General features: G+C 41.7%; 1 protein-coding gene across 2 annotated transcripts in view; it reads right to left on the reverse strand.

The window, feature by feature from the left end:
- The window catches only part of cntn3a.2 (contactin 3a, tandem duplicate 2), a 61,028-nt gene extending 48,987 nt beyond the window's left edge, over positions 1-12,041 (reverse strand). The window contains exons 1-3 of one of the 2 annotated variants that reach the window (XM_015967622.3): positions 11,567-12,041; positions 9,145-9,277; positions 8,412-8,547 (exon numbers count right to left, since the gene is read on the reverse strand). In XM_015967622.3, the coding sequence (XP_015823108.3) occupies positions 8,412-8,547; positions 9,145-9,199 (191 nt within the window). In that variant the 5' untranslated portion in view covers positions 9,200-9,277; positions 11,567-12,041. The remainder of the gene's footprint in view (positions 1-8,411; positions 8,548-9,144; positions 9,278-11,566) is intronic. The other variant, XM_015967623.3, reaches the window with a different exon arrangement.
- Between the last annotated feature and the right edge of the window lie 3,139 nt (positions 12,042-15,180).

A 15,180-nucleotide genomic window follows, 5' to 3' on the forward strand; every position in this document is an offset into this window, starting at 1 on the left:
AGTTCCAGTTTAATTTAGTTATGACATGCTTTCATCAGAGGTGTCCACCTGAGTCATCTTCTATTAAATTCACATTGCCTAAAAACAGCAATGGATGGTATTATGTGACATTGATGTACCTTGACCTTGGAGTTCACCTCTAATCCCTTTGGAACTTGTTCTTGGCCACTTTGTTGCCATTCATTTAATTTATCTTTGAATTGTCATCAATCCTCCTCAAACGGCCACATCCACACTCACTAAAATCCCATAAACATCATAATAGCGTGCAAATGTGATCACAAGAGCATCAAGCTGCTTAGAGATGGTCTCCCACCTCTAATCTTAAACGTCTTTCTAATCTAAGACAACTTTCTCCTCAGCTTTCTGTGGCCCATGTTCAGTGTGGTACACACCCTGATGCCGAACAGCACTGTGACTACCTTTCACCCTGGACACAAGACCGGAGACACCTGTGACGCTAATTACACCAACATATTTTTATCTTTAAATTTCTAGTCATATTGAAAGCAATGAAAACTATGTAAAATCAGCCTTTAAAAGGGTATACATACAAATGTGAAGCCATGAATCAGTAAGCATATTCACATCATTGTCATGTTGTATTTGCATTCTGCTTTGTGTAAATCTTTTACATCTGTGTGCGTGTCTGCCATTCTTTGTATTCAATTCTGTCACAACAAAGCTGCTCTCATATGTCTCTGTTTCTGCCATCAGACAGGTCTGTAACTGACTGAAAAGCAGCCCAATATTACACCATGTTCAACAGAGATTACCTTCAAGGCGCTGACGCTCTGCTGTAACAACATCATGTTTTTAAGCATGATGCCATTAGGAAAAAAAGCATTAACTTAATTTTAAAAATAGCTCTCTGCAGTGATTGTGGTGATTAGTACATGTGCAATAATCAGTCAGAGAGATAGTTAGAAGTGGCAGAATTCCTGAAGCGTTATCTCTAAGTGTGCGGCTCTGCTTCTTTCTCTCTGTCGTGCTTTTGCCTGCACACTGAGCGCTGCATGAACCCTGTGGGAGGGTGCTTTAACACAGTAAATAATATAAACCAATGGGCCGCGCTCCCTGGTCGACTAGCCGCCTGTCTTTGCAAACCCATCGTTTCTGTCCCAAAAGCGCTTTGGCTCACTGGGAAAACATCCAATATGCCATATTACAGCTCCGATCCTGAATTTCTCCAAACAACAGGAAGTGCTCTCTGCTTTCTAAATGTCACCGATATAAACTAACTATGGAAAGCACCCATACGTTTGTTTAAAGGTGTGGAACACTTGTTTAATCAATACATTTGCAGTGGTGTCTTGGGGGGGGGGGGGGGCGAGAACAACAACAATTTCCAGGAACTGGAAGTGAGCTACATCACAGCTGAGATTCAGATAACTGGTTTTCTTATTTCCTGATATTTGGACATGGCACCTCAGACACCAGCAACACAGCTATGCACTGATTTGCAACTTTGATGTTTGATCATAACAAATAACGTGATGAAGAGAGAGCTGAGCCAGGAGGCAAATCTCTCAATTTAACTGTTGATCTACATTCCTACCCTCACCCATGGTCACGAGCTTTGGGTAGTGACCGAAAGAATGAGATTACGAATACCAGCAGCCAAAATTACTGTTCTCCGCAGGGCGTCTGGGCTCTCCCTTAGAGATAAGGTCAGAAGCTCAGTCATCCGGGAAGGGCTCAGAATAGACCCGCTGCTCCTCCATATCGAGAGGAGCCAGCTGAGGTGGCTCGGGCACCTGGTCAGGATGCCTCCTGGACGCTTCTCTGGTGAGGTTTTCCAACTGGGAGAAAACCTGAGGGAATACCCAGGACATGCTGGAGGGACTATGTCTATATGGAGGCTGGCCCAAGTGGTTGGGGAGAGGGAAGTCTGGGCATATCGACTTACACCTACTGCACACTGGAAGCAAAAGCAGCATGGAACAGCAGTGGAACGGTTTACTCGCTACAATCACAGAACTCAAGTGCACACCAAGAGAGTCTCAGCAGCGAAGCAGCTTTTCTGCTGTGTTCCTCACTCAACTTGCAAGATCACAAAATCGGGGCGATGGAGGCACAGGAGTTAAGTGCTTGTCCTGTAATTGGAAGGTTGCAGGTTCGATCCCCGCTCAGTTTGTCACTGTCTTTGTGTCCATTTGCAAGACACTCAACCCACCTATCCTGCTGGTGGTGGTCGGAGGGACCGGTGGCGCCAGTGCTTGGCAGCCTCGCCTCTGTCAGTGCGCCCCAGGGCAGCTGTGGCTACATAGTGGCTCATCCCCACCAGCGTGTGAATGTGTGTGTGAATGGGTGAATGACTGATTGTGTGGTAAAGCACCTTTGGGGGGGGGGGGGGGGGGGGGACTCTAGAAGGCGCTATATCAAATACAGGCCATTTACCATTTACCATTACAAAATCCCTCGAGACATTCACAAACCTCCTTAAGAGACTCCTCGAGATTTCAAAGGTTACGGTTGTTTATGCAATCTGCCATTAAACCAAAAAGAAGGAAATCACGTTTGATATTGCTGTTTGATGTCATGCATGCTGTTGTTCCTCTCCACCACCAGGATGAAAGCCATGAAAACTTCATGCTGTACTTCTGGAACGATGGTGTGAGTAAATAAGCCGTTAGGCCACACGTAACCTTCACATATGAAATTGCATTGCTGCAATACTTTTATTTTGAAAATTACACTTGAATTTACACTGAAACTGTGGGATTTCCTGTCTAGTCCTGTGTTAACTGTGGTAATTGATGCATACCAGAAGCGGCTCGCGGAAAAAAATAGAACCCGATCCTATCTTTGGCCGTTCCGTGCCGCTTTTGCTTCCAATGTGCAGTAGGTTTAGGCTGCAACCCCCACGACCTAACTCTGGATCAGCGGCTGGAAATAGATGGATATTTTCAATCAGAAGCTAATGCAGGAGACAAGTGTAGGAGACTGTTTTCATGCTCAGCCTGCATGAAAAAGTCTGAGTGATCAATCATAATCAGAAATAATATTTTAAAAATGGTTTGTCAGTGATCCACACCTTTAACACGTTGAGAACGTTGATAAAATTTGAACATTTAAATATTTTCTACTGTAAAATCCCAACTGATCTGATTAGATTTCAACACATAAGTCAATTTTTGACAGCTGGCTCTTCGTTATGTATAAAAAACAGATCTGTTTTTTTCATTCGGTTTTCCTTATTTAGCTCTGACACTACTTACTGCTGCAGCTATCCCATTCTCCCCACTGGGATCATTAAATTTTAATCTTACAGTATCACACACAAAGCTGCTCTCTGCTATTTAAGGCCAGGAGAAGATAGCAGTTTTAGGAGCTATCATCAGTCTGACTGCAATCACCTCTTCTCTGTCACATTATATTAACATAATGTGACATTATTCCACCTTTGGCTTTTCATTAGGGCCAAACATTAGCACTTGGCAAGAGGTAACAGCGAGCTGATGTAACAAAGAAGGCTTCTGCACCCTCTGTTACATCCTCCCCACAATTTGCAGTCATGGGAATTTGGAACAAAAATATTTGCACAGCAGATTTGCACAATCAAATAAATGAGGTGCCTGAATGAACTCTCAAAGGCACGGGGTTAACTCATTGATTAAAACGAGTCTCATTATTTAATGAGGAAATGCTTTTTTTCTTAATTCTCCGCCACCGCCAGACGAGGCATCTCCCTTTTTAAATTCAACTTAAAACTGTGTGAATATGGATTCAAGGACAGAGCCCTTTTAGAGAATGCTCCATCCTTTTTCTCTAAGAACCAGCCCCATTCTTCTCTTTTCTTATAAACCTAAGGAATTAAAGAGGCATAATGGAAGAATTTCTAAAATGTCTCAAGTTCAACCTCCAAAATAACTACTACTAAATCTGTATACAGTATTTCTGAATATACGTTATGTCTGTAAAGCAAACACTAACAGAAATTGATGGATCAGTGAAGCAAGCCAGTGAGTAGGTGTCTTTAACTCACGTGCATCAAGCTTTTTAACCCTCAGACGTGACTTTCACCTCCTCTCGACCTGCTCTGAAGAGCCTCTGCTGCTCTGTGCTGCCATGATTGATTGGCAACAAAACAAAATGAATCACTCTGCTTTGAACATAAAAATGTCTTGTCAGAACATCTGACTACAGAGAAAAGGCCTTTTTGCATTTTGAAACATGTCTGTGAGTAAAAGACGATAAAACTGCCATCTTACTCAGTTTAGACAGAAATGTGATATAGCTGTTAGGGTACTGTACCGGTGAAATTCTGGCAATATGATACGATATATCACGATATGTTGGGATACATTCAACCAGACGAAATTAGCAAATTTTTTAGACTGAATGTATTGTGGGAAAATTCAATAAACAGTCCAAACTGATGCGTAACACGCTTAACATGAGGTATCTGAACCATAATAGAGGGATTTACATTTTAATGGTCGAAATAAAACCCCGTTGCACACTGCTGCTAACTAGCGGTCGGCATTTGAATTACACCAAAAGAAAAGAAAATACACAAATGTTTGCATGTAAATTCTTCCAAAAATTGGATACATGACTTTGAATACCGATCTAATATCACAGGAAAAAATACTGCGACATATTGCCATATCGATATTTTCTTACATCCCTAAGAGCTGTTATCTAAAGGAAATGTAAACATTGTTTTGAATGTGTCCATTTATTTGTGAACTATTTTCTTTATCTTTTATTTTCTATGAACTGTGTTTAATGCTGCCAGTATGAGTATGTTGCTACAACCTTCTGCAAATCTAATAAATAATTGTTCCCATTTGGGACCATAAAGGCATTGTAGCATCAAGTAATACATTTCACAATTCGACCTTTTTAAAACACACATGTTAATTTACATCATAACTATATGCTATGGTACGGCCATGGAGGAAACGGTCCTGAATGGCTTCTGTTTGGAACAAAAGTTTACTTCCACTGGGATTGACAAGCTAACAGCTAGTCCAACATTTTAAAATACAGCTCTGGTTTTGACAATGCTTAGATTAGCCCCACTAGCCCATCAGTTCTTAAGGACATAAAATCGATTTTTAATTGAATGCAGACCATTTGGAAAGATATCCACATGCATGGAAAAACACTTCAAAATGGCTGGAGGTGTGGTTCACTGAAAAACCATTTTTTAATGATTATTTCTGATTATAATCAGTCACTGGAATTTTCATGCAGGTTGAACATGAAAATAGTCTCCTACACCTCTCTCCTGCATTAGCTTCTGAGAGAAAATAGACGATAAAATTCTAGGACATTCATGAACTCATCCAGGAATCAGCAGACAGCGTCCTGACTAGTGAAAGCTAACTGTTAGCAATAGCAACACCACCACACAGAAAAACTCCTCCAGGATTGTTGTATTTGTGGAGATAAAATATCCACGTTGTAAGTCGGTGGTAGAGTCACGTTGCTGTGTACAACCTGAGGCCAGATGTCCAAATAATAGTAAACAAGACTCCAAGTCCTGCTGTCTACTGCCACTGTCTGCGGCAGAAGACTTGTCTGTGCTAATCCAAGCAATTCTGGGCTTTTTTAGCCCCAAGTACCACTTGCAAAGCAATCATTCCTAACAGAGACCACTGAAAATGTATCGATTAACTGAGTTTCCACACCTTTAAAAGTAATCTTTTACAGTTGAGTGATCTTTGGGTAGAAGCCATAGATTTAAAATCTTTTTGTCATTACAAAGGTACAACAGAAGTGATTGTTTGTTTCCTTTTGTTTAGGTTAGTTAATGAAACTCAGACTGCTTTGAAGCTTCTTGAGAAGATGCTTTTCCCCACAAAGAAAAAAAAAAGAGATGATCTTTTTTCTATGAAATTTTATGCTGCTGCTGCTACTATGTGCATAGTATAACAGCCTGATATTTATGTGAGTGACAGAAGTGGCAGGAGGAAGAAAAAAAAAGGACGAGAGAGGATGGGCTGAGGGAGCAACGTGAGCCCATTTACACTTCAAGAGCAAAGCCAGAGAGGTGGGTAGGTGCATGCAGATCCTTGAGAAGCCAGCCTGACGAGACACCACGTCAAACACGCTCATCTCACCTTTAATCAGTGCATGGAAATACCTGGTCTTAGGTGGAGAGCATACAAAGCCTTGAAATAATGAGTGAAAGCACTCCGCAGCTCTACCATGCAGCTCACATGTCCCAGTCGCGCTGCAGTAAATGCAGCACTGAACGCCAGAGGTGATTGTAATCAGAGCCCGTTAGTGCCGACTGGTGTCTAGCAACCTGCATTGTTCTCGTGGTGTTTTCTAAAAGGAGACCGTCATTAAGATGCTGCATGTGTGTCTCTAAGAGGCTCTCTGGTGAGAGGAGAGGCAGATTGGTGCTGCGTTAGTCAATATGAGTTAGTAAAGCCATAATGGCACCACAGCTCCCAGTGTCCATGTGCATTTCAATCTAATTAGGATGAATGAATAGAGGAGAAAGCACATTTCTTTTCCAAGAAAAACTAAACTCTTGCAATTAACAAGCTTTATTTCTGCTGCTGAATGTCTGAAATTGACTTTGCTTGATTGAGTAGCTGCAAACGGACTAAATTATTCTCTCTTTTTTAAGTAGGGGTATAATTTTAAATAAGTTTATCACTTGGATGCAAGGTAGAGTCTGTTGTTCAGCTTTCGGGGATTTGAGGCTATTTTGTGTCCTAAATGTCTCTGCTTTCAGATTACTGGAAAGAAAATATCCAAAATAACCATGTAGGTGTTTGTTCTCTGATGTATTTACATCAGTCTGCATCAGATATGCATGTACATGATACAGTATATATAAACTTGTGTAATTAAAAAAGTTAACAGGAGCTGAGTAAACAGTCAGTGATATATTTCAGTTAATTTTATGCCAATTAGGTTTAAAGGTGTGGTTTACTCATTTATTTAATACATTTGCAGTGTTCTCCAGTGTAAATCAATGCCTTATGAGTCGTTAAAAAAGCCATAATGCTCTTGTTCTGAGAAGCAGAAGTTTGCTGGTGCAGAGGAAAGCTGAAAACAGCAAGATTGCTCATTATTAATATTGATGTGCACACACCTTGCTTCTGATTGGCTAACAGAGCACATTCAGCCATGTTGCAAAGCCACTATCAGCAACACACTCTCCGCTCTCTCTCCCCGCTGCAATTTTAAAAAAAAGTCTTTCCTGGGGGCAGGCGCGAGCCAAGATGGGTGAGGCCATGAATGCATTTTTTCAATGTGACATCACAATGTGAGGATTTTCAAATCCTAGGATTTCACCATCTATTTTCTATCAGAAGTTAACACAAGAGAAAGGTGTAGGTGACTGTTTTCAACCTGAGTGACTGATTAGAATGAGAAATAATCATTAAACGGGTTTTCAGTCAACCACACCTTTAAAAGGTCAGTGACTTGATGCAATTTGCTGGGTTCCTCATATAGGAAACATTTTTTTTTCTGATTGGCTTAATGAACTGACCTGAATTGGAATGTTTATTGTGTGAAGTGCCTTGAGACGACTCTTGTTGTGATTTGGCACTAAATAAATAACATTGAATTGAATAAAAGAAGTTTCCTAAGAAATATGTTTTCACCGTAAAGATCAGCTTCATTAGAACACCATTACATGTTTTAGAGATCCCTGATAGAAGAGTTTGCCTGGCAACGTTTACGCTCGTTTGCATCACTTTTTGTCATCTGATATATGACTGCACATTTTAGGGCATGGACTCATTTTTACATGTAGAAGAATAAAATCTCAGACAACTAACAGTGCAAACATTGTTGTTTTACCCAAAATCTGATACCTCTATGAATAATGGACCTTCGGAATAGCATTTCCACCGGATGCGTAAGTGGCACGTGACGTAATAGACAAACCTCAGGAGAGCAGAGCGTTTCAGACGCAAACAGGCAGCTTGTCCCAGTCTCATTTATTGCAAGGTCATGCACGATTTTACCAATTCAGGTGATAACAAGCAAGGAGAAATACAGCAGCACATATCCAAAAGGTCTTTAGTTTCTTTTCTGTTCTTTTTACCTCGGCCACGAAGGTGACACATGTCATGAAGTATGTTTTTCATTAGTGAAACAACAGAAAATCTGGCTGTGTCTTTTATTTTGAAAGTGGCCATTTGTTCTACACTGCTCTGGTGTTCCACTTCCTGTCTGGCCTGATCTGAACTGCTTAGACTGATGATTTCTGGAAGCGTAGAGCGTAAAAAATAAACCTGAAGTGCAAAATAACACTACGCTTCTGCGACGCGTCTGGCACGTGCCTGGTGGAAACACACCCATTATCCAGAATTCCAGCTGCATATCACGCCTGCATGTCCGGTAGAAAGCCGGGGTAATATTTACTCCACCACTGAGCTTCAATCATGCGACATTTGGGCATTAGGACCTTTGTGTGAACACGCTCCTACCTGTACTGAGGAGGAGGCGATCCCTTCGCGTCACAAGTCAAGGTGGCTTCTTCTTCAATGGAGTCAACAGGGATAAACAAGTCACCTGGCTCCATTCTCCAGCGAGGTCCATGGTATGATCCACTGTCCATACAATCTGCCAGACAAACAAGTAAATCAAACAGAATGAAACGTTGTTTTGACCATTATTATTCCCTGTGCATTTATGGAAAAAGGAGTTAAAAGCTCATGAGAACCACTGAAGGTAATTTCTTTATCTTTAAAACCTTTATTCTAAATGCACAACATGCATTTACACAAAAATATCAGAGGATATGCATCTCTGCGAGTAAAAAGAAAGGTTGTGCATGCCAACATACAAAAAAAATCTGAATTCAGTCATCACAAACATGTTGTGCTTTATGTTCCATATTTATTGTTTTTGTTCCTGCTGAATGAAAACGTCGTGAATCCTATTAACAGAAAGCATTACTATGATGGAGGGGAATGCTTTTGCCAAGGAAAAGATTACAGAATAAAAGCATCGTATCTCATCATCAGGTTATAATCTCAGCGGAGTGAGGAAGAAGATTGAGAGCATTGTGTCTGCGCTGTGAACGGACGTCAATAGTGAGGAGTGCTCCTTTAAGCCGCGTCCTCCTATCATCGCTGACATCTCTTCACCTGCCGTCCCAACACTGTGAATGTCCGAACGTGAAAAAAAAATCGTTACTCATCTAAAAAGGTGCTTTACCTGTCAGACGGTCGATGATTGATAGCAATAGAAGCAGTTTCCATGGCAGCGTCATCTTTGGCAGCCAGGGGTAAATGAGACTTTCATCCAATAAGCTTTGAAATGGCACTTCTCAGAGTGAAAGGAGGGTGACCTGTTGAAACGAGGATTTTGAAGTTAAATACCCAATATCCCTCAGCTTTTATTTATTAGGTCTTTAAAAAGCCTTTGCGGAAAGAAATGGAAGCATGTACATGATTCCTATAGCTGTGGAAAGATTACAGAAAACTTTGTTGGCCTCGTTGTGCCCCAAACTTTGGCCAACCTGCCCTCGAAGATGTCTGAGAGTGATACCAGAGGCATATGAGAGGAAATTCGTGCCAATCTATTAGCGAAGCAACCAACGCCTAGGCTCATCCTTCACTTGGACGGATCCACTCTCTGGCTGCCGGAGGAGACTTGGACCTGGGAATTGGGTGCCATCCAATCAATTAGATTCACCCACAGCAGCATGTGTCTCCCCACATGCTGGGGTGAATCAAGACAGTCTGATGAGGAACCCATTCCACTCAGGTCCATAATCAAGGGCAAGAGTTTGTCTGCTCGAAGCATGTGTTGCAAATTGCGATGCACTGAGCAAGTAATGATGCAATTATGAAATGTCAAACATACACACAATGGCGAACAGGCAATAACACAGCAGTTAAGAGAGCAGTGCAGCACGGGAGAGGAGAGTGTATGTAGATTCGAGTACATCAGTTTGCACCTGCATGGCGCCGCCGGCATGAAAAGGCTTGTCTGTGCACAAAATTTCCTTAAGAGCTGTTCAAGGTAGGCCAGGGGCTGATAATAGTATCCATCTGCTGAATGTCACACAACCCACATACACCTACACACTAAACTTGTTTTCTAACCATACACTATTACGGGTGGCCTACACACACACACACACACACACACACACACACACACACACACACACACACACACACACACACACACACACACACACACACACACACTAATGTACACTCCCTTACCATTTCGGAGACATAAGCCATGATGCGCGGCTCATTTGTGGCCTAATCCTGAGGCGAGCCTGGTTCCTGGTTCAGAGGACTACTTATGGAAAACCTAATTGTTTGTCAGCTGCCTGGATGTCAAATCAGACATGTGGGGTCTCAGCCAGGATTTTCTTCTTTACCTTTCATGTTGGCCCAGTCCATGCTTCTTCACCCCCCTTCTAAAGTCTTCCAAATTGGATTGGTACGCTTGCTCTCCAGAAGAGTCCTGCATGCCTTACCTCAGCGATAGGCTCACAGCGTGCAAACTGCTGGCACCTCAAGACTGAGGATCGGTGTGATGAGGGTGCAGTCTAAACTCCTGTCGACTTTGCATGTTATGGTTTGGATTTGGAATGCTTCTTATCCAGGAATCGAGCCAAAATAACAAATACTGTTGTGTTTTCTTTCTTTTTTTGGTTTAAATGCAGATCTAATCAGTCATTTACAAATGCTGTGTTCAGTTTTAGCTACACACTTTGAAATAGGCACACAGGTGCCTATCCACCCACACTCACACACACAAACACACACATTTTTAGCTCCTGGGTAATGGTGGAAGGTGGAGGGGAAGGAAGCTCAACGGGGGTGAATCACTCACTTCTCAATCAAGGAGCGCCAATCGTGAACCGATACCAGGGTTAAGTGACAGAACATAATAATACATAAACACATCTATAACCCCACATCAAAGTAAGGTACTGCTTGAACAAACAGCCCAGCTGGAAGAGTGGGAGTGCACTTTGTTTGAAGGCCTGAGCTGCATTCATCACAGCTATTCAAGCTGACAATGTGGCACACAAGCATGCAATTACCTGGAGAATGTTACAAGGTAGAAGTGCTGCGTATAAATGTGTGTCAGCACCTTTACTCCCTCCACTACCAGTACTTTATCTCTGGTACTTCAAGGCTCTCTAAAAGTGGTTTTGCCTTTAAATATTTCGGAACGAACATCACTCAACTGAATTGATTTCTTGCTCACAGGAGACTGTGGATTCAGACCCACCTGAGGCTCATCTTCAACAATCCAATGGCTGATGTCCTGTGGGTTAATATAATTCACAGCGATGTGCAGCCTGGCTGCAGCAGTGTGTGGCAGCACACCAGGAGCAAGTCAGAGGCTAAAACACCAGCATGTGGCTTTGACTGCATCCCTACATCTCTCTGACAAAGAAACGGCTGACACACAAACAGTTTTGATGTTGTGAAGGAATAAAAAGGTTGCAGAGGCAGCAATTTGGAGGGCATTTTTGAAATTACAGGGCATTTCAGAAAAGGGGCTCTTTAGACACGTGAACTGGTTAAATTGAGAAAATGTGCACAAAAAAGAAAATGTAATGCATGCTCTTTTTTTCTTTTCTGGTTCCTCTTGTTTTTCTTACCTCCTATCCTGAGGTGTCTTGAGACCAGCGGGAGTAAAAACCAGCCCTCAGACCAAAAAAGAAGACGCACTGATCCTCCATGGAAACCTCGTTAGGAAAATTTCGGTCACAATTGCAAGGTCGTTCATACAGGTGAGCGTGAGTCCAGCCGCAGACGGAGCGGAACGCAGGAGGCTGAAAGCCACGAGTTTCATATCGCTGCTCTGCCTCCTCCACTCCCTACAGAGAAATAACGAGAGCACACACACACACACACACACACACACACACACACACACACACACACACACCCACGTTGTTTGCAGTACTGAGTCACATTTAAAACATCCCCTCTGTTACGAGGCTCGCCACTGTTTACGCTCCAAAATCCAACAAGCGTCCTTCTGAAACTGGGCTTGGAGAGGGATCTTGCAGAGATGATTTATTATGCGCATCAAGTCGGTTCTGCCTGTGAGAAAGAAGCAGCAGGAGGAGGAGGAGGAGAAGAAGGAGGAGGAGTGGGCTTCAGCAGCCAGAAGAAGCAGCAGCAGCGCTGAGATGTGAAGGTGCGGGAGGGGGACAGACGCACCTGTCGGGGAACTGCGCCGCTCTGCGTCAGAGCGCAGTACTGCTGCGGGACTCTGGTGAGAATTGATCGTTTTTTATTAACCCTCCAAAAACAAATGAGTGTTCTGCTATTTTGACGTATTTTTTAGATAATTTATCTAAAATTATTAATTAAGCCACCTGACACATGTAGTTTTCTAAATTTGTAACAGTGTTTAGGTTGATAGGCTAACGGCTTGACATAGCACAGCAGCTCCATCTCCAATCTTTCACAGCCATTCATGCAACATTGTTCACTTAATCTTTATCTGTATGAAAGTGTGTGAAAAATAACAAATAAATCATTTAAGTTTTACCAGAGAACAACATTAATAAACAGTTTTTTTCACAGACATTAGATGTTTTGGGTACTTGTGTACATTTTATTATGAAGGATCAAAAGTCCTTTAAACTCTGTTGTGGATGCTGCAGCAAAAGTAGCCAATAGGATCTCCAGGGGATAGGGGGCAGTGCATACCTAAAAACAAGCAAGCAAGCAGTATTTTTGTGTTCGAGTAAGACCTTACCAACGGATAGGGTCAAAAATTCCTCCAACAAAATGACAAACACGTCAGACTCCCTTTCATCACTGGCAACAACTGAAGAGGTAAATGAGTAAAACATTTATGAGTGCTGAAAGTTTTGTAATCATTTGTTACAAATCAGTAAATGCATTTTGTCCTCATGGGCTCCCATAGAAGGAAACCTGGCATGGCGTCGCCCGTTTATTTTAGACCTAATTTGTATTGTTAAATGTTACAAGCTGCCAATATTTTAAACTTTTTTTTACTTTATTTTGAAACAGAAGGCTGACTTTCTTTTAAAAAAATGTTAACTTATCAGGTAACACTATCTCACTTTTTCTCAACAATTTTATTAAAGCAATTCCTCATAAAGGGGCTCACAGGCGGAGCCGGACGCCTCCAGCAGGCGACGGCGGTTGGGCGTTATTAGTTTTTAATTATATCTGAAGCTTTGACTTGTGTTTGTTAATAAACTTCATTTTTATCTACCATAGAGTTTTATTTTTTTTCTTGTTTATGTGAGCCTTCTGATACTTCTGGTATGTATAAAAATTCCCGTTTCACCCTCCGCGGGTGGTCTCCTCCTTCCAAGCTTGGGTCCGCTACCAGAGGCCTGGGAGCTTGAGGGTTCAGCACAATATCTTAGCTGTTCCTAGAACTGCACTTTTCTGGACTGAGATGTCTGATGTTTTTCCTGGGATCTGCTTTGGCCACTCCTCCAGAATGGGGGTTGCTGCCCTGATGACCACAACTGATATCTTCACTCTCCAGGCTTTCTCAAGTTCTTCTTGGAGGCCCTGGTACTTCTCTAACTTCTCGTGTTCCTTCTTCCTGATGATGCATCACTTGGTATTTCCGCATCAACCACAACAGCTGTCCTCTATTCTTTGTCCACCACCACAATGTCTTGTTGGTTCACCATCACCTGGATCCGGAAGACCTGCAGGAGCTTGGCTTGCTCGTTTCCACTTTGACCTTGGGGCCTCTAGTCCATACATGTAAATGTGTGTGTGTGTGTGTGTGAGTGAGCGCGTGTGTTTTACTGGACATTTTGGACCAGTCAGCCATCTCTTCTTACTCAAGAATCACACTCTCCATAGTTTAATAGTTCTTTGTTTCTCATTGGAGTTTTCAGCTGTTCCTGTTAGCCTGCGGTGTTTGGTTTGGTTTTTTTGCTTTTATGTGAGCTAATTTTTCTTTAGGTTTCGTTCATATCAGTACATCTGTCACTGAGTCTGCATTTGGGTTCTTCTAACACATCCCCATGACATAACATTGAGCCCTCTTTGAAAACATAGTCCTGGTTGGTCCAAGTCAGTCTTACGATTCATAAGAACTCATGCACAAAATGAAAACCAAAACATCTGGTTTGTATATATGTTTAATTCCATTAGGCATAACATATTTTAACGCAAGATTCTCTAAAGCAATCTGGAACAATTTTCAGATGACTTCAGAAGCAAATATCTTATTAGCTCCTTCATCAATGTTAGACTGGCACGGTTTGGATTAGCTGAATCATCATCAGCACTAAATATGCTCAGCTGCATGGAATATATCAGCTTCTTTAATTAAAAATGTACAGATCTGTGTTGCTGCATGTATTATAGGAGGTCAAGCAGTCTGCCACTGAGCTTGAAGGAAGCTAATGAGATTTATGGGAATCACTTTTATTTTTAACTCAAAGCAGCAGCTGAGGTTTGTGTGTCTGGTGGTCAGGAGTGACATTAAAAATGGAATTTCTTTGCTCTTAAGCTCAATTAAAAAGGACTATTGCATAATTGCGATTTTCGTAAAATTTAACATCAAACTGTTGAAAAGGAATCCAAGTTTTTAACACAGCAGTGATGTTTCATGTCTCAAATATCTACATGAGGTGTGACGTAAAATCTTTTCACTCATTTCAAGGGCACACACAACAGTAAGAGGTCATAGCTCTTTAATGTGTGCATAAGACCTGATTTAGCAGTAAACACTGGAAGCATATTATGTGCTTTTTAGGCCCTTATATTTAATTTTATCCTGTGTTTAATTTAAAACCACAATAAAAACACATTTAATGAATGTTTACAACAAATTTAAGCACAGAGAAAGGTCCGTCCTTGGCTAACTAATTATGGGAAAGTTCTTAACTGCAGCTTGTTGTTTTGGCTCAGCGATGAAGGCGGCACACGGCAAACAAGCGTCAGATTTATTAGTTTTGCATGGAAGTCATCCCTCACGGTTGTCTGAAAGCTGAAAAAAGTAAGAAAAGAAAGTTCATGGAAAGTTATATGGTTAGGGAAATGGTTTTTTAACTGAAAGATAGATGAGAAGATGGGTTCTACTACATATCCACCAATTAAATATGAATCTACTTACAGGAGCTCACTGGAGTCTTGTTGTCGCTGGAAGTCATGCAGAAACAACTTTTTTACACTTTGCTTTCCGTGCAGATTTAACACAGGAGATACTAAAGTGTTAATTAGTGAGCTTTGAAGATTTCAGTTTAGTTGTTGTACTAAA

This window comes from Nothobranchius furzeri, chromosome 15 (genome assembly GCF_043380555.1).
Source record: "Nothobranchius furzeri strain GRZ-AD chromosome 15, NfurGRZ-RIMD1, whole genome shotgun sequence".
In the NCBI taxonomy this organism is placed as follows: domain Eukaryota; kingdom Metazoa; phylum Chordata; class Actinopteri; order Cyprinodontiformes; family Nothobranchiidae; genus Nothobranchius; species Nothobranchius furzeri.